This window comes from Mixophyes fleayi, chromosome 3 (genome assembly GCF_038048845.1).
Source record: "Mixophyes fleayi isolate aMixFle1 chromosome 3, aMixFle1.hap1, whole genome shotgun sequence".
Lineage (NCBI taxonomy): Eukaryota > Metazoa > Chordata > Amphibia > Anura > Limnodynastidae > Mixophyes > Mixophyes fleayi.
Genome location: NC_134404.1, coordinates 71,688,056 through 71,709,225, shown reverse-complemented (window position 1 = coordinate 71,709,225; position 21,170 = coordinate 71,688,056). Strand labels below are relative to the sequence as shown.

At 40.9% G+C, this 21,170-nt stretch overlaps 1 protein-coding gene across 2 annotated transcripts in view; it reads left to right on the top strand.

Moving 5' to 3' along the window:
• LOC142143681 (selenocysteine lyase-like) overlaps positions 1–21,170 on the top strand; it is a 66,043-nt gene that overhangs the window by 19,483 nt on the left and 25,390 nt on the right. For both annotated transcript variants that reach the window (XM_075201719.1, XM_075201720.1), the window contains exons 6-9: positions 376–503; positions 1,888–2,052; positions 10,174–10,280; positions 13,452–13,488. In XM_075201719.1, coding sequence (XP_075057820.1) covers positions 376–503; positions 1,888–2,052; positions 10,174–10,280; positions 13,452–13,488 — 437 coding nt within the window. The remainder of the gene's footprint in view (positions 1–375; positions 504–1,887; positions 2,053–10,173; positions 10,281–13,451; positions 13,489–21,170) is intronic.

Sequence of the window (21,170 nt, the reverse complement as noted above, 5' to 3'; positions counted from 1 at the left end):
CTTAGTGTCAGTTTTATTGATTGCTGAACTGTCAGGAATGCTCCTTAGGGTGAGTTAGGGGGGAAATCAATTTCACTGGACGTCACAGCGATGTGCGGCTGCACTTACTTTTGAGTACTACAGTAGCCGAGGATTGCTGATTGTCCTGCAAACCTTTTTGGGATTTGAGTCAAAATCAGTGAGATACATTGCTGTGGCACATCACGGGGAATTATTTCTCCTCTTAGGATTCTAAAAATGTCTTATTCACAGGAAATATATAAAATAATGTTGGTCTTTGGAATAGTTCAATTGGAAAGTGATTATTATGTACTGTGCAAATACTTATCATCCTTAACCTATGGCAACACCCTACAATTTTTTTTTCTAACCTAGAGGTGACCTTTGTGCCAGTCTCTGCTAAGACGGGGCGGGTGGAGGTAAATGATGTTGTTGCAGCTTTGCGTCCGAACACATGTCTCATATCCATCATGTTGGCAAATAATGAAACTGGAGTCATCATGGTGAGTGAGCATTTGCAGGGCTTTGTGTATAAGTCAAGAGCCCAGGACAGAAAACAAACTGGTGCCCCAGCATGTAACTTAATTAAAATGCCATTTAAAGATGAAACCCCGCTTTGATTTGGGGTAATATTTGTCATTTTGCTCCATAATAATGCACTTTGATCAAGAGTTCCAAGATCATCTTTATAAACACCCATATATTCTGGATCCAAGTATATGTCTTTTGGAAGTGGTACTCAGACTCAACTCCTCTGATTACTGCTTTTTTATGATAAGAGTATAAGTGACAGATGCACCGACCAATGCACCTCCCCTGTACTAACTCACCTATATTGCCAGTGGTTGCCAAGATACATTTTAAAAGTTTTTGTTCCCTAAATAAAGAGCAATAGATACTGCTTTACTCAAGTGCCATTTTTTCTCTGAATGGGTTAAATATGTGATTTTGGGGGTTTGTAAGCTTTTGTATATTATATTATAATATATTATATTATATATATATATGTATATATATATATATATATCTATAATATAAATGTCTAGTGGCGTGTGTTAGTCTGTCTGTGTGTGTGTGGAAAATATAAAACCAAGCTGCAGCGCCACCTGCTGAGCGGAGTTATACACTGACCTACTAAATTCTTAGTGTGTGTGGAAAAAAAAAATCAGAAAGGGCTGAAATTTGGTATACTAAGATGTTTTTAATTTGTTAATTTAATTTGTTAATTGTTAAAAGTGTTTATAAAGATTTAAAAAATATATATATTTCTTGAAGGAGAAGTGACAGTTGGGAGTGGTTGGTGGTTGCCGGGGGTGACAGTGGGGAGTGGTTGGTGGTTGAGGTCTGGGCTATGGCCCAAATGCATGACAAGAACCTTTTTAACACCTTAAGTAGCTTGATTTGACTAGAATGCATGAGTATCATGCACGGGTTAACTTGTGTGTGTGTATATATATATATATATATATATATATATATATATATATATATATATATACACATTTTTTTTTTATTGGTGGTATTTATTCTTTTATTTGTTTTCCATTTTTACGTTTTATCTGGTATGTGTGTGACTGTAGCAGTTTTTTTCTTTTTCTTCTGCATCTTCATATTAAAAATGTATAAACCATGCCATTATAAAATAAAAAATAACACTTTATACAATTATAACAGTATGGCTCTAGAGCCTCTGAATCGGGAGCTATTGCTAAACATTAACATTTCCCTAACATATCCTGTTGATCCGCTTCAAAATATTTGCAGTAATAAGTACATTCACTTTTGATGTTTATTCTGGGTTTGTCATGTATGTTGATTCATTTATTAAATATGTGAACTGTGATAAATATTTGTTCATACTAACTTTTTGCTGACTCTTCCCTGTAGCCTTTGGGTGAATTATCAGAATGTCTGGCGCTCATTTCACAAGAGCGTACGTCACAGGGGCTTCCCCAAGTTCTGTTGCACACAGATGCTGCACAGGCTCTGGGGAAGATCGGTGTTGATGTTCAAGAGCTTGGAGTCAATTATTTGACTATTGTAGGACACAAGGTACTTAAAAAATGTTATATGCTGTAACACTTATTAGAGAAATCCTTTAAGATCATTTTGTGATGCATGTAATTGTTTTGTACATAGTCACGTTGTTACTTTATGTATACATAGAATATCATTTTTATTTCTGAACTCATGTCTCTGTTTTACATACAGTAAGACTTACATAAAAATAACACGATACACTGATCCACAGACACAAATATAATTGTTATTCTGTGCTTCTGAAAACAAACCTTTTACTTTCCTTTAGTTTCTCTATTTGTTTAGTATTGGAAGTTGCAAATACACAAGCAAAAGTTTGAATTACAGGTTAAAGGGAAGATGTACCTCATTTGTTAGTAGTGTGTGTGTGTGTGTGTGTGTGTGTGTGTGTGTGTATATATATATATATATCTTATTTTTTTATTTTTATACATTTTGAGCAAAACATATGTACATAAATAGTTCTACACAAATAAGTTCTTTGTTTGCCCGAGCACTTGCTTTCCACCCTTCCTCTGCTAGCCCCTGCTCCATCCTTTCGTCTAGAGGCTCTTTATGCCTATACCACACCATGCCCTGTGATTTCCTTGCGCCATTCCGTTGCACGGTCTACCTTCTCTAATCCTCCACCACAACTCTCTTTAGCTCTGATGCTCCTCTCCATGCACCCGCATCACTGCCCTGCTCCCTTCACCCGCATCACTGCCTCACTTTACCCCATCACCCTGCCCATATCATCTTCCTGCTCCCCATAGCTGCTGGTTACATCAGTCCTAACCCTGGACCCGCCCCATCCCCACCACCTGCTCTCGCTTCTCCTGCTGCCATAATACTCCCCTCCCACTTTGTACCTCCAACTTCTCCAACCTCATTCTTATTCCTCCTTTTAACCATCTCCTTCTCCTCCTTCCATAGTTCATTCCATTGGGCTCTATCCAACCCATCTCTGCACAGCTGTATCTATTTATCGTTCCCCCAGGCTCTGCATCCCAGTTCATCGATAACAGCTGGCTTTCTCACTTCCTTTCCACTGATCAACCCACTCTAATTCTCGGGGCTTTTTAAATCTTCACTGAGGTCTTTTGGCACTGCTGTCTCCAAAATCCTCTTGTCTACTTCATCCAATGCCTTTACCAAATGGACCTCATTTCATACCCATTGTGATTGACACTCCCTTGACCCCATGTTCTCCCTTCTTTGAGACTTCTTCAAAGTCAACCTTCTTACCAATCTCCTTTCTTTCTACCTCGCCTTTCTCCCTCCTCCACTTACACCCTAAGCTCTGCACGCCCAGCAACACCTCAACAGCCTTGACCTTATCCTCTTCTCAGCCTTCCTTGAACTACTCCTCTTTCCTATTTCCTCCCCCTCCGGCTATAATGCTGCCATTTACCTCTACAACCCTACAATCTTCTCTGCCCTTGATGATGTCAACTCTTTTCTCTGCCTTGCCCCATCTCCCACCCCGTCTTCCATCACTGCTCACGAATTTGCCACTGCAATAGCTAAGTTCACACCATCCAACATCATATCTCCTCTCGACAACAGCCCCCACACACACTCTCTCTTCCACTCACTTTGCCACCCTCAGTTTCTTCCCTCCTGTTACTGAATCTGAGGTGCTCACTCTCCGCTCTTCCTCTTCTCCCTCAACCTGCTCCCCTGACCCAGTTTCCTGTCAACTACACCACTTAATTTTCCCCAATGCATGCTGCCACTTTGATTACCTCTTCAACCTATCTCACTCTACTGGTGTCTTCCCCTCAGCCTCCAATCATGCTCTCATCTCTCCTTGCCTCAAAAAAACATTTCTTAATCCTACCTCTATCACCAACTACCACCCTATTTCCTTGTTACCTTTGCTTCCAATCTCCTTCTGTAACAATTTGTCTACAACCGCCTAACCCACTTTCTCTACGTCCACTGTCTTCTTGGGTGGGGTACAATAGTGCGACTAACAAAACTCTGACAACATTTGGAGCTGCATGGTAATGGCGAAGCTGTCATTTGCGACATACTGGTAATCCCGTCTGTAATCCCATCTATTCTTCCTGCTATTAAGGGGCAATGCAAGGAGGCGCCAGCTGTTCAATGTTTTTTTACAAAGGCTTGTACATTGTACAGGCAGCGCCTCCTTGCATTACTATATAAACTGAGGAAGGCATCCTATTATGGTATATTGATTGATTGTGCTTCTTAATCTAGAGATTTTTTGGTTTATATAGTAGTGGGTTGTCAAAAAAACCAAACCTTAAAGGAGCAGCAACTAATCAATTAATTAGTCCTTTAGGAAAGATCTGTGATATGTATTAAACTATTAACTTAAGGCAATGAGTGTATAAGTTTAGTTTGGTCAGCGTCCATTAACAGTCTACTTGGGTGGACAGCAGTATAGGAAACCCAGAAACCCCTTCACCAAGGGGATGTGGAGGAAACATCTTCCATGTCCAGAAAGGCAAAGGACATCCCTTCTTGCTAGGCTGGCGAACACTGAATGTAACAACCACAGCCAGTGTAAATAGCTCTCATCCTCTCGAAGTAACAGAAAGGCCGACACCTAGGCTGTGTCTGAGTTATATCGCTTGTGGGGGAAAAAAAGCTCTGGTCCCTATAGCAACAGTAAAGAACTATCTAGTTCTCAGGAACCAGTAAAACCTCTGAGTTCTTTTTTAACCTGCATCTGCTGCCCAGGGGCATAACCCTAAGGAACGCCTGGCAGTTTAGGAACACCTCGCTGCTGTAAGGAGAAAACCTGTGGGACAGAGATAGCATCCAAAGATGCTTGAGTGTAAGAACAAACTGCCTTCAGCTGCATGTGCAGATTTAAGGAAAAATATCCTGTATGCACGTATTTCCCCCCAGAGTGAGGGTACTCCCTGGGATTTAAGTGGTTCTAGAAAGGCAGGCAACGGGAAATCTACCTTGGGAGAAGACTGTCCCCTCTAGATTCTTCCGGGGGTAAGGGGGAAAAATAAAATAATACTTACAATATCCCAAAATTGGAACTTACAGCTGAAATGGTGGAAAACAGAAAATCTCTGTTTCCTTTTTCATGAAAAAAAAAAAGAGATGGTTAGAAGACTTGGTAACTGCAGATACCTCCAAGGCTAAAATCTGCCAAATACCTGGGACCAAGTCCTCTACACCGTGTACACTGGAGGCATCCCCCACCTCATAAGTATCCGTCCTTTCAGACACGTGAACAAACTACCCATCCACCTCGGAAGAGAGAACTGAGGTAGAAACAAAGGGCTGCATCAGTTCAGGAATATCGTGCTTGCCTGGTTTCCTGTGGGGGAAGCTAGGGAGACGTTTCATGAGGAAGCATCCCTATGCAGACCTATAACTGTGAAGCCCCACTAGTGGTTAGCACATGCTGTGAAACAGGTATGTGTGTTGAATGCTGAGAAGGAAAATGGTACACCCACGTATTAAGATAAATAAAGCTCCAGGTCCAGATGGCATATACCCAAGGGTCCTTATGGAGTTAAACTCGGAAATAGCTAGACCGTTATTCTTAATTTTCAGAGATTCAATCTCATCAGGCTCAGTGCCAAGGGATTGGCAAATAACAGATGTGGTGCCGTTGTTTAAAAAGGAGACGAGTTCACAACCAGGGAATTATAGACCTGTAAGCCTGACATCAATAGTGGGGAAACTACTGGAAGGTATTTTAAGGGATAGTATTCAGGATTACTTGGTGCGCAATAAAATTATTAGTGGGAATCAACATGGATTTGTAAGGGATAGGTCATGTCAAACTAATCTAATTAGTTTCTATGAGGAAGTTAGTGGGAACTTAGACCAGGGCAGCACAGTAGATGTGGTCTACTTAGATTTGGCTAAGGCCTTTGATACAGTGCCACACGAGGTTGGTTTACAAAATAAAGGAACTTGGTCTAGGAATCAACATTTGTACTTGGATCGAAAACTGGTTAGAGAATAGGGAACAGAGAGTTGTGATAAATGGAACATTTTCAAATTGGTCAAAAGTTTTAAGTGGAGTACCTCAAGGTTCTGTGCTGGGGCCACTCCTTTTTAGTATATTTATTAATAATCTTGGTGATGGTTTAGAGAGTAAAGTTTCTATTTTTGCAGATGACACTAAACTCTGTAAGGTAATAAAATCATAGCAAGATGTAGCTTCTCTACAGAGGGACTTAAATAAACTGGAGGATTAAGCGGCCAAACGGAATGTGAGGTTTAACATAGATAAATGTAAGGTTATGCATTTAGGGATCAAAAACAAAAACGCAATCTATTAATTAAATGGAATTAGTTTAGGAGAATCTATAGTGGAAAAGGATTTGGGAGTGCTCGTAGACAGTAGACTTAGCAGTAGACTCAATGTCAAGCAGCAGCTGCAAGGGCAAACAAAGTATTGGCATGCATAAAAAGGGGCATAGATGCAAGGGAAGACAGTGTAATTTTGCCACTGTATAAATCGATGGTAAGACCTCATCTTGAATATGCAGTACAGTTCTGGCACCACTCTATAAAAAAGATAATCTGGAACTAGAAAGGGTTCAGTGAAGGGTGACAAAATTGATAAAGGGTATGGAGTCATTAAGTTATGAGGAAAGGTTAGCCAGTTTAGGCATGTTTACTTAAGAAAAGAGGCGTCTAAGGGGAGATATGATTACTATGTACAAATACATTAAGGGTCAATACAGAGATCTCTCATGGGAACTTTTTACCCCAAGGACTATACACAGGACACGCGGTCACCCCCTAAGGTTAGAGGAGAGGAAATTTCACAACCAGCAAAGGAAGGGGTTCTTTACAGTAAGGGCAGTCAAGATATGGAATTCATTGCCAGGGAAGGTTGTGATGGCAGATTCAATAGATATGTTTAAGAAAGGGTTAGAGAAATTTTTAGCAGAAAAGTGTATCCAGGGACACGACCATTAATTAAAATGAAGGATAGTAGTGGATATAGGGTAAAAATAGGACTGCAATATTGAGTCTGGGGGGGATTTTCACAATTGAAACAGATTGGCGGTTGCTTACTCTGGCTCAATTTCAAATACAAGTGCAGGATCGCAGGAGATCCAAAATAGGTTGAACTTGATGGATAGGTGTCTTTTTTCAACCTCATCAACTATGTTACTATGTTACCTCCTCGGTCTGAGATAGTACCTGAGTGAGTTCAACTCAGGAAGTCATCAGTTTATACCCAGCCTAGTATAGAGATGCACAGACTCTGTAAGCTTAGAAAGTCTTTCATCAGCCGAGCTGCTGGTACCCTACACATAGTGTGAAAAACACATGAATACACCAGGAAAAAAATATTAATGTAAGACCCCACCATAAAATTAAGAATGCAAGGTCCAACATTTCATGTAATCCTGAGTTTGTATGGTAGAGTGACAGATAATCTGGACACTCTAGGTAGAGTCACACCCACACACTAGGAGCCTAAGCAAGGTAGGACAGTGTGAGGCAACAAATCAGTATAGTAGTACAACCCATCTTGTAAGCAAACATACCAGCTGAAGGAGAATAGAACAAAAGAAATAACACAAGTGCATGGAAGATGGCTTTTCCACCATGGATGCCCACTTTACTCTCCGCTCTGTCGCAGTGGCGGCCCATTGCATTTCCTCCGAGAAGGATATCTGCAGCAGCAGCGTTTGCCCATCTGTGCAACAGCATAGTGTTGCACCAACTGTCCAGCAGACACCTTAGTCTTGGAAAGAGAAAAGGATAACCCAACCTAACTTAAATATAAACAAAGTATTACAAAAAAAGATGAGCTACGGACACTGTAAGTTTCAGCTGTCCTGGGACAGTATGGAGAGAAGTAGTTCTAAACGGAGAACCGCACCATTCACATTAGTGTTGTACAGACTTCCCAGTGGACAGTGTAGTATTGGAGGTCAGCTAAACTATGCATAGAGCTTTACTCACCATTCTGCCGCTGGTTCTCTCTGAGAAGGGAGAACTGCAGCAGTGGCGCTTGCCAGTCTGTTGACAACATAAATAACAATTTTATTTGGTACAAGTAAAATGTTACACAGACCTTCCAGCGGACCCGTCAGTCTTGGAAGGCTCTTTCACAGACCTATAGCGGAAATATAAACACAGAGCAATATATTAAATGATATGCATATACTGGTGCGTCACCCTGTGGGTAAACCCCATACTGAGTACAGTACATTTGAGCCCCACATATAAATTAACACCTACTACACTGTATGACAGAGGTGGTAAAGTCCTTATTGAAATTACAGCATTTGTGAGGTCAGTGCTTGATGAGAGGCCACAAGATATTTTTGCATTACATGTGGCACAAGTATATTGTTGCACAGACTTTCCAGCGGACCCTGTAGTCATAGAAGGCCCATTTACAGACATGGTACAGCAAATTACAAATACCAGAAATAAAAGAATATGAGGCCTCCCCAATTATAACACTATAACTGTATAATAAGGTCGTAAATGAGCCAGAGGTGAAAACATTGAGTGTTAACCCAATACTGCATAAAAAACAGAGAGAAAGGGGACTCACCCAACACTAAAATAAATTGTAGAACTACAATAATATGTATTTATTTATGTAGTAGTCTCTGGTGAAGAGAAGCAACCAAGGAGAATAAGGCAATGCCCCCACTCTAGTATCGCGTGTCTATACTTTGTGATGTTACCTTATAGATGCTGACACTGTCCTCTCCCTCGTGGAGACCTGCGTTGGCTCTCTGTAGCGGCCTCCATGCTGCTGCATGAGTGTGAGAGGGAAGAGCTGCAGCAGTATAGTCTGTCACCACTGCTGGAGGGAGAATGACCGCTTCCAGAAGGAAAGCCTGCCAAATGTGCCAGGTTCTTTAACTTAAAAACTTACAGTTTTGCGTACTCACATCTGCAATACCCCCAGTCAGATCATTGACCACCAGCGACGTATTCTCCTCAGAGGAGACCTGTTGCACGGTGTTCCCTGCTGCCGAGCCACGTCTTCAGAAGAAGGAACTGCTCGTTGCTAGGGAGATGGTGGCCAACTCACACTGCTCCGTTGGACTGTTAGCCCGAGCTGTACTCTCTGTAGCGGAGAACTGTTGAGGCTGCTACCTCCCGGCTAAGTCATACTCTGCAGTGTAGAACTGCTCAGTGGTAAAGGGGGGAGGCATAGTTGCGACCCGCGCACGCTCCTTTCCCTTCAGTGGCATGGCACACATGCTGTCGGAGGCATCTTCCAAGTGTGAGGAAAAGGGAGAGGGCTGCAGCACTGGCAAAGGTGCGGAAAGTCCGCAGGGTGCTCACCTCGGCTTAGGGACCCAGAGTGGAGGAAGTCCTTTCAGAGGCATCCCTGAGCCATACCAATAAGTAAAAATATAGATTGAAAATAAAATAAAACCATAAAATTAAAAATCCAGGGGACAGAGCCCTAAAGAAAAATGTCCTACTCTCAGCGGCACTTTACTAAAACTGAAGATTGCTCCTAGGGGAGGTGCATAGTAGTTTCCACCTACTACTGAATACCCAAGTGCGTCGCCATGTCCCCCAATGGCATGACAGAGAAAAATACATTGTTGCATAAAGCTTTTATGAAGCATTATATTTTACACGCAGAAAACTATAACTCTAGAAGAGTATACCTTATTACTTACACAACAAACTTTTCAATCAGCCTCTATATCCCTTAGATTGTACGCTCCTTTGAGCAGGGCCATCTCTCCTCCTGTATCCACCACTTCTAACTCTGCTCTCCAGCTACCTAGCCCTCCTCCTCGAGGACCCTCTGCCCTCCGTCCCCTTTCGCTCCCTCCTCTCCCCTCTGGGGGTCTCCCTGTCATCCACGCCCTCCGTCTTGGGCTCCGTCGCAGGCGGATCTCCCTCTCCCCTCCCCTCCTCTCTAGCTGGGCTTTGAGCTTACCGAGTTACTGTGCTTATTGTTTACTGTACTGTGCCGTCTCCCCTCGTACTGTAATCGTTTGTCCCTGTACGGCGCTACGGACACCTAGTGGCGCCCTATAAATAAAAATTAATAATAAATAATAATATATCATATAGCCCAGTTTTGTGGCCTGTGTGATATTATTTGATGGTTTCAGTGTCTCTGATGTGTGTTGGTTATTGATTTATGTTTGTGTTGTGCACTTCATATTATATACACTTTTATGATTTTTGTTTGTGTAGTTTTATGGGCCTCGTATTGGGGCTCTCTACGTTCGTGGAATTGGACACCAAACTCCGCTACTACCAATGTTACATGGAGGAGGACAGGAACGTAACTTCCGACCAGGGTAAGCAATCTTCTAAGTACAGAATTGGAGTAAAGTTTAGTAAATTTAGATACTTTTCATAACAAAATTAAAAAGTGAAATTATACCCTAATGACATTTGTATCAAGTAGAGAAAAGGAAGATTGTGACTACATGTAAAACACTGAAAAAACAAACTGGAGAGTAAAAACTTAAATTATGGAGTCACTAACAGGTAATCTTTCTTTTCTTTATTTAATTTTTTGTTTTGTTATATACAATTATGATCAGGTATTCACTTCCCCATATTAAGATTAAAAAACAATCTTTATTTGTCATTCATTAAAATGTTTTTGTATTATCAGTATTATAAAGGGAAACCAGCTTAACTTAAACTGCGTACATTTGAGACAATTTATTAATAATATTGTATGCATCAGGAGGTATACTGTTACACTCAGCGTACAGTTTTTATTTCCCAAATAATTTACAGATTTTTTTTTTTATAATTTTTTATTTTCAATGGTCAGAAAAGAAAATACAGTAAGCAGAACGATTCAAATGTATTACATACATAGTGAAACCAACACAGCAATTGGGATAAATCATATTCAAGGCAAACACTAGACAAAAGGTGACCAGTTCTTATGTTTTAGAGAGCGGTATTAAGAGTAGGGTGTAGGATCAAAAGGGGTTTTTGGGGGGAGGGGGACCACGAAGTTAAACAGTGTGAATATTCAGAGAACAATCAGGGTTTAAAGAGCCAAGAGCAATGGGAGGGGGTGCATGTCAGGAGAGGCTATGGTCATCGCACATGGGTCAGGCTGGAGGGAGCAGTAGGTTGAGGGGAAAGACGTGTTCCGCGCTTAGCCTTGGGGGCCCATACTTGGTTGGAGACATGGGGCCTGAGTCATTAAGGAGAGCAAAGCATAAAAAGGAGTAACTTTGGGAAAAACCATGTTGCATTGTGCATTGGAGGGGGAGGTAAATTTAAAATGTGGGGACAGATTTATAATTGAGGTCGGGCGTGTTCTAGATCAACTTTAAATTTCAGTGTAAAAATAAAGCTAGCAAGTATTTGTCTGTTAGATGTAAAAACAGCCAGTATTTAACTTATGTGCAAAATAATAAACTAATTTGCACCCCTTGCATTGTAACATGGTTTGTCCCGGAGAACATTTACTACTTTTTTTGCCTTACTTCCCTTAATGACTCAGGCCCATGGCCTCTATCATGGAGGTAGTACACAATCTCCTCCATGGCGGCCACGTGCCAAATCTGCTTTTTGATGGATGAAAGAGACAGGGGTAAGGTATTTATCCAATTGCGGGCTATGAGTGATTTGGCAGCTGTCAGGATGTGAGCAGTTTATTTTTTGGAGAATTCGTCCAAGTTTTGGGGAGGGTAGCACAAAAGGAAAACCCAGGGATCTTTCGGGACGGTAACTTCAAATAGAGTATTTAAGAAACTATGGACTAAGTCTCACAAGGAGGTGATTGTCGGGCAAGTCCACCAAATATGAAGCATAGTACTCCTGTGGTCACAGCCCCGCCAACAGTAGGGCGAGGAAGAGGGAAACATTCTATGGAGTCTAATGGGGGTGTAATACCAGCGGTAATACATTTTGTAAGATGTTTCTTTGAGTTTAGTTGATATAGAGCTTTTAGCTATCCCCAGTCTCATGTCCTCCCAAGCCTCATCATCTGGGGGAGGACCAAGGTCCTTTTCCCAATCGTCCTAATGAGGATTTGGAGAGAGAAGGGCAGAAGTGAGCAGGATACTGTATATTTGGGAAATCATGCCCTTGTCCAAGGGATGTCGTCAACAAAGAGTTTCAAAGGGGGTGAGGTCTCTTAGGACATAAGTTGCTGGTAGGGATCGTAAGAAATGGCTAATTTGGAAGAACTCAAAGGGGTTGATGGTTTGGTATTGGGATTGGAGTTGAAGATCTGCTGACGGGAGCCAGCAACCCTGTTTGGAGAAATCCACTGGGAATTTGAAACCTGCACGGGTCCAGTTACGGTGTTTCATAGCTGAAGATCCAGGAAGAAACACCGGGTTATGCCAAATGGGGGCTAACGGGGATATCTCAGAAAAGAGTTTTAATGTGAAGAAGTGGGAATCCCAGAGTATGGTATGAAATTTGATGAAGGGGAGAAATTTAGTGGAGGGAGGGTGATGAGTAGGTCATAGGCCCAATAAAGAGGTGAGATCGGGCAGGGTTAGGTAGGCCGACTCTATATTGAGCCATACGATGGGGCCTGAGGGGGAGTATAATGCAACAATTTGCAAGAGATGGGAAGCCAGATAGTATAATTTGAGATCAGGGAGGCCTCTGCTGCCTCCGGGAATTGATCATTTTACGATATTGGCTGAGATTCTTGGGGGTCTATGGTTCCAGATAAAGCGGGTGAGGGCCGTTTGGATGTTGGCAAGGAAGGAAGCTGAGACAGCTACTGGTAAGGTTTGGAAAAGGTATAGCCATTTGGGGAGTATATTCATTTTGACAGCTATGATCCTGCCCATATTTTACAGATTTTAAACAATTCGCTGGTGTATATTAATAATATTGATAGTACAATCTTTTTTTATGCTTTTTAATCTTAACATTGGGAAGTGAATGAATGACCATAATTGTGTATAAAAAAACAAAAACTTAAAAAATAATGAACATTACCTGTTATTGCACTACATAATTTAACTCTTTACTCTCTAGTTTGGTTTGTCAATTGATATCAGTTAAGTAGTAGCACCTCCCCGATGGATGTATCAGCTTAGATATATAAATATATATGGGGCAGCACGGTGGCTAAGTGGTTAGCACCTTTGCCTTACAGCACTGGGGTCATGATTTCAATTCCGACCATAGCCTTCCAGGGTCCAATTTAATAGCAGCCAATTAACCTACTTGTATGTTTTTGGAATGTGGGTGGAAACTGGAGCACCCGGAGGAAACCCAAGCAAACACTGGGAAAACATACAAACTCCACACAGGTAAGGCCATGGTCGAGAGTTGAATTCATGACCCTAGTGCTGTGAGGCAGAAGTGCTGACCACTTAACCACCATGCTGCCCACTATACTTTGAATAACATCTTTTGTACTGACATATTTAATATTATAATACAGTTGCGCGGTCATAAAACACTGCATACTTGGAAGATACTTTGTTGAATATGACTGATATGTAAAGGTTTTCCTGTCTTTCTTCCAGTACAGAGAATACACCGATGATTGCTGGACTAGGGAAGGTGAGGATAAAAATTCCTATTTTGTAGTAGCACTTTCCTGTTTATTATATTGTCCCAATACTGTGTATTTTACGTCCTCATTACATGACTTGTACATTACTGATTGCTACATTTCCCCAATACTCTGTATATCACCTCCTTATTACACCAGCATATTGCTTTATAGATTATCCTCATTACTGTGTGCATCACCTGCTTGTTACATACCATTATTACTATTTACATTACCTGTGTGTTACATTTCACCATTACTGTGTACACCACATTATTACCATGTACATTACCTGCATGTTACATCCCCCATTACTGCGTACACCACATTATTACATGTACATTATCTGTATGTTACATTCCCCATTACTGCGTACACCACATTATTACCATGTACATTACCTGTATGTTATATTAAAGTAATTCTATCGTTTTAAAATAAGCATTGCCCAATCAATTGAATGTGTGTCCAAAGCACAAAGTGATTTATTTTTAACAGATGTAAATAGTCAATAATTCAATACATTATTATATCATGATAAAGTACAGTACAGCACAGCCAATACCAAAAGATAAGTACATACCAATGCAATCGCTTGCGCTCGCTTGTGCACCCACGGGACCCGATGGACAATATTCTGTATAGAATATTGTGTCAGAGTTGACTGAGGCCCCAGTGAGATGCAACTAATATATATACAGTCAGTGTTTCATTGTGAACAATAGAGATGACGTAGATTGTCTCTATAGGTCCAGACGTTGGATGGGTCCAGGCCAGACAGGTAATAGGTTGATTCAATCTAAGGAATCCAAAGGTGGGGGTCTTCTCTCCAGGGGGTCTGCTCCTTTTCATAGCCAGTATCATACAAAGGTTTTACTCTCTAATATCAATAACTAAAGTATGCAATGTGCGATCTCTTCGCCGACTGCACCGGACAGCTGCTGATGATTAGGGCTTCAATATGATATCAGGCATGACACCTTTCCTATTACCTAAACCTTTAATAACACTACAATGTACATATACTCAACATATACATTATATATATATATATATATATATATATATAGACTAATAATAAACCGAATACTATCTGCTCCTGAGTTACAGTGTAACAGAACCAGTATGAAATTATATAAATAACTAACCGTTGTAATGCGAGTGTGTGCGTGCGTATTTTACCGTGCGAACGCACCACGTCACGTAACACGTGGCGTACGCTTCGCAATACGCACGGCAAACCAATATTAAACCAATATACTTTCGTTCATCCAATTATACGACTTCAACAGTCCACCCTTTGATAGTACAATAAACTATCACCTTAAAGATGTTATAAGCAGGATCTCAGTACCACGTTTCATTGTTATGTAATACAAATCCCCTTTGGTGTATGTCCACACTGTTTGTAGATCTAAACAAGTTATCATAAGAGAGAGTCTTAATCCTCTAAACGACTTGTTCTTTTACTATAAACCGTACACTTCTGGAGCTTGGAGATAACTTTTTGTATGCCCTTCGAGGGTGCAATAAAACACTTAATACATTATTTGGAAAGGTACATGGTACAGTAGAACGTGTATCAGCTATACAGAATTCTCTACTACAGTTCTTCAAGTTTAACAGGTTCTTCTGTCCAACGCATGTCTTTAAGCTCAGAATACATTTAAACACTTCATGTTCATCAATAGCATCATCCTATGTCTATCAATAATGTCATATGCAATCTCCTTCAGCTTGCGTTAATATACACACATCTAATAATGTCACCAGTTCTTTTCATCAACACTTGTGGGCGGGCTAATGTCTGTTCGTTCTTCCCAGTCTCCCAATACCCAGATTTAACAGTGATCGGCTTGTAAAGCATTGGGAGACTTCAGACTAAGGGACCTAGGTGTCCTACTTTTTCCCCTAGTGACCTCCCACCCATAGTTCGGGTACCTCAAGAATATTTAGTGGAAAGAGAACTAATCCTACTTGATATAATCATTGAGGCACGCGTGAGCACGCCCAGCACTTTGTTTGGTCTAAAACCTTACCCTCTCAAGAATGATAATCATTCTCAAGGATGCCTGCTCAAGTCCGAATATTACTGGACTGGCATCGCTGGGTGTGTCTCTTTTTTTTTTTACTATGGGGTCGCCGTACTTACGGACGTAATGCTACTCAGACAATAGCCCCTCGCACTTTCTCCAAGCTCCAAGGTTTTTCAAATTTTCCTTTACCCCTGAATTGAATAGAGTAATTGGCCGGACTGATTATGCTACTAACTTCTTCCTCCCCAATACCTCCTTATCATTACCTGAACCAGTCTCTGTCACCTGCTAATAATTAAAAGAATTAACCATCCTGAGAAGAGAGTGAAATGAGAGAACACAAAAGAGGAAAAACTACAACTTCATGCTGGACAACAGTCTTAGCCTTTGGCTCAGGTGCTACTAACTGCATCCGAGGCCTTCCAGTACAGACTCATGAGTGCCCTTGGACCCTTCTCTGAGTGTTGGCCCCTCTGCAGTGGGTGGTATGGGCACCAGTGTGTCTCTGCTACCCTTGAAGTCGTGAGGCTGGTAGCCTACACCTGGTACCTGTCTGGCAAATAACCTAAGCTTAAGAAATTACTGCTTCACGACTTACTCTCCTGATCCAACATCCTGACAGTTAGTGTGACCTTTCAGGAAACAGTGTTTTGGACGTTCTCGGTTGCTGTCTCACTATTTACCTTCTCTCAAGGTCTAACCTAGCCTCCCAGTTACAATCTCATCTCACGAGGGGTCACGAACATTTCAAAAATTGACAGGTTAGGAGTCTGCCCAGGGGTGATCTTTTGGTAGCGGGAAAGGACTAGTGGCACTTCAATCAAGTTCCAACTCTTATTCTATTCAATTCATTCTACCGAGTACCACTACTTTATGTTCATACTGGTTTATGGCTAACTGAAAGTATGTGATTTGTTACCACTACTCATACATTATACATCTATTATCAATAACATGAATACCCCTATCGTCTATTATAACTCTAGGACTATCACATTGAATAACAAAAGCTTTGAGTATGATACAGTAATACATTAGACACATTTCAATACACCTCTACCCAGACATTTTTCATTGGTACACCTGTGTATACTTGAGGATCCTGCATGGTGGTAATTGGATGACGTGTATTTGTTTTACCTGGAGGAAAACCCATCAGCAGGAGGGATATGGGATGGCTCTCTTAGTCTACCTTGTCCATCTCTCCAGAGTCCACCAGACTCCTCACCACATCTCTTCACCTTCCAGACAGTTTATCCCTCGGGTAACACAAATCTTCCTATATTAAACCAATATATGTATGCGTGCATGTGTGTGTGTGTTCACCTTTTTAAAACTAAAACAATACAACGAAAAACAAACAAAACATAGATTTGTTAGCTGTCACATAAAACCCTGCTGTCTATTTGACAGCTATGTTCTCCCTGGTGTGACAGCCCTGTATGGTTGTGCATGTAAGTGTGGACCTTACTAGCAGCTACTTCAGTTGGTAACTGTGTCACTGTATAAAGTCCTCTATGTAGTGTCCTAATCATGTGCTGGTATTGCTATAAAACGATTTCTCAGTCACCTCAACATCGCCCTCTAGACTAGAAAAAATGCTAAAGACCAATGTATATCAATCGATTTTCCCTCTGCCAACTCACATGTCATTCTCAGTACCTCATATTCAGCTACTTGACTAAGTGGGAAAGGCAAAGGGGTCTCTTTCTATAACACTTTCTTCAAATATAACAGTATCCAGTACATGTCTGTCTAACAGTGAAAAATATAAAACATGAAAATTCTACATTTTCTAGGGTTTCACATTATGTCGTATCTTGTGGTAGAAATCCTACTCCAATGTTCTATACAGAGATGCATATCTGTATGCCTATCCTCTAGCATTCTTCTGTCCTCCTGTCCTGCCCACCCTTTGTGCATCCATATAAAGGCACATTTTTGTACAGGAGGCACGAGCCAAAACAAAAAAAAAAAAACAGATATGCAATCTATAACACATGAATCGTATTTCCACAACAGAACCTTTCTGCTTAAAAAAAAATCAGCAGTTTCTATACACATGAAAACAAAACCCCTGACTGTTTCTGTAACTTATGTCAATCTAGTGTGTGTATCTCTGAATTTGTCTTATGTAAAAATATAAAAATATGTTTTAGCCCCATTGTTGAGACTGTCTAATTTTATCTCTACCAGAGCAGAGAGAGAGAGAGAGAGAGAGGTAGAGAGAGAGAGAGAGAGCGGGCGAGAGAGAGAGAGGTAGAGAGAGAGAGAGGTAGAGAGAGAGAGGGGGAGAGAGAGAGAGAGGGAGACTAGCGTTTGTATAAAGAATGAGAAATAGGAAAGCAATGAATGATGGGAATACAAAGGTTTAAATACATTAGATTTTTACAACAAAATGACAGCTGGATTGGACTCTGACTCTATGGGGAAATGGCTGTATTCATTCCACTGTTCCCCTTAGCTATTTGCTAACTATGACCCCTCCCCATACTTGACTAGGGGTTCTTAACAGTGCAATCCAGTGTCATCCGTCATTTGTTCATTAAGAACTCGGTATCTCATTGACTACATACCTTTTCAACGGACTTTTCTAACTTATAATAGAGAAATGTGAAAATGTACTCTTAGTGACTCATATTTTCTCTGAAATACATAAAACGATATTTTGGAGCAAAGTATGTACATACTTCATTGTTGGATAATGATTCTCAGCCAAACAAATTATCATGAGTCACTGCAGCCTAAAACAAAAGAGTGTTCCAATTGTCTATTGTTAATTAGTCTTTCAAGAGTAATTCTTCTATTTCTCTATCTCACCCCTTTTAAACACTTGTCTATACTTCTTTTGTGTCCCCTTTATCTGTGAAAAGAAAAACAAGATAGTTATCTTAAAACAGCAAACAAAACAAACATTTCTATTCTTTGCCGTCGGCTAGTGATTTAGGAAAACAAACATGTGACAACATAAAACAAACAAACAAAATCAACAAAGATTACTTTAAAAAAAAATAAGTTTCTTTCTACATTTTGCACCTTAATGCTTACCACAGATTAACTCTAGAGTCGGCTATATTTCTCCCCCAGAATATTAGTTGTTACAGAGTGTGCAATCAATTAAAGGGGAACCTCTGAGAGAAGTGTACGCCTCCTTTTTGGATGTCTATGTGATTTCCAACCCAGGTATTCATTCTTCTCTCTACACAGTTCCTACTCATGTGTCCCTTCTTATGGCAGTAGAAGCACGTCCCTATCATGTCTGCACAATGTTTTGCTAGGTGTCCTATTTTATTGCCTTGAAAACACTTCCTCAACTCGTGTTGTTTCTCTTCCTTTTTACAATCTTTCCTAATGTGTCCTTCTTCTCTGCAATTGTAACATCTCACTATTCTGGGTTTCCTGTTATGTGGGTTGTATTCTGGTGGTCGTGTGTGCAGTCCCTCTAGTGCTGGGATACTTATCATCATTACCCTATCACTTAGTGTCTCTTTCTGTTTGTTTATACTTTTATCATGTTCTATAGCTGACTCCCTGAGAGCACTTACAGTGGTTCCTTTCCAGTATGGTAATGAAGTTTGCACCCTTCTTTTCAAGTTTTCCCTGAGGCCATCCATTAGAACTTTAACATCAACCTCTCTGTAATATAGATTATCTTTTATGTCTGGTACCGCAGTATATTTGCCCATTGCTATCAAAGCTCTGCAAAAATAGTCTGCTGCATTTTCACTATCTTTTTGCCGGATACTAAAAATTTTACTCCAGTCCACTATCACTGGGAAATATGTGGCCAACTGTGTGATTATATGTCTAATATTGTCCTGATTATCATCCTCGGTTAAGGATTCATCCTCCTCCAACATACAATCCTTAATGAACTTTTGTATGTCAGTATTGAGAGGAAGACAGGTCTTCAATAATACTCGCCAATCGTTATTAGTTGGCTCATACACATTACCATAATATCTAATAAACTGCTGACATTTGGTCAAATCTTTCCTAGGATCAGGGAAATCAGACAAAATTGAAAATGTTTCAGACCTAGTGCATGGATCATGCTTTGCTACATGTTTTAAGGGAACATCACTATTCCTGTCTGCTTTCCCATTGGGAACTGCTGCTGTGCAGACAGGATGTAAGTCTACCAAATCACTGAAACTAGTTGCTGAAATTGCTGCTGCAGTACAATGGATGTCTCCCCCTGTGTTAACCTTTTCATTATTCTCACCACTTTCAGCAGCTGCCCCTGCTGGTGGGACCGTTCCTCTTCTTTGTCCTGAAACATTACTTTTAACGTTACTTAAAACAACATACAACTTACTAGTTACAGTTTTTACATTTTTGGTATTGGCTGTACTTCCCGCCCCGACCGAATTTATCGGGGGCGTGTTTGCGCTCAGTTCGCCACGCTTTGCAACGCACACTTCCGGAATGTTTGTTTCCGGTACGCTTACTTCCGCTGAACACGTGTTTTTCCTTACACTCACTTCCGCTGTGCGTTCGCTGCTCTGCCACGTGTTACCTTCCATTTGCCACGATTTTAAACAATGATTATGTGCATTTCTCACTTTCGTTGCCTTAATCAACCGTACTTTATCTTTTACGGTATTTAGCACCTCTGCATTAAAACTCCCTGTTGTTGGGAAAGGCCTATCACAATCTTTGGTCATTTCGACCCACGTGTCACAATACACAGTTGCGTATGCACCATATTTTGCACACATGAGAAATCTCGCTGACTCAATAAGACCTTCCTTAGGCAGTAAATTGGCAATCTCTAGCGTATGCCTAGCACCCATGTTGCACAATATACTTTCTACCCGGAACACAGACACACCGCAATGCTCTGTTCCTTCCGGCCAAATGTGAAACACAGACACACCGCAATGCTCTGTTCTTTCCACTAAATAATTTCAACTCTGTTGCTATACTCACCGCTAGAGATCTCTAATGCTCGGTGAACGTATTTCCTTTAGCCGCGTTCACTCGCTTTTCTCGCCCCTGGCGAGGGTCCCTAATACAGAAATATCACTGTGGGCCCCAAGGGCTATCAGCTCCTCGATACCCTGGCTCAACCACAAAAATCTGCTGAGTTTATTATCGCTGGGAGCGCAAGTTAATACAATCAACCTGCCTTTCCAGTATAATTCCTCCTAGCTGCTTCACCAATTCGCACTAACGGTGCGATTGGATCGCACTGCCTACCAATACTAATTATTAGCAAACCTTGCGATCTATTGGTAGCGCTTTGCGAAAACCCGGTTTTCGCATTCGGTATACCTGCCCTGTATACCGTCCTTCAGTTGGGCAATCCGCCTCGTCAGACAGCAACTGAGCACCTCAACAATAAACAGTGTATCTACGTTACAAAATCGCACACTATACACCTTTTCTGCGCAGAAAATTGAAAGTTCCCAACAACCGTAATAATGTCTCAGAGGCTTTCACAAGTAATTATACTATGCATATAATAACTATCAAAACAATTGTTCAACCACGTGGCAAATCTACCGGAAGTTTGCGTACGCACAGCAGGAAGTACACATACGCACAGCAATGCAATACACTTTAAACCATTAAAACGACAATAAAAAGAAACATTTTTCTTTCTTGTCCCTAGATTCTAATTAGCGTTCCTTCAGTCTATGCAACAACGG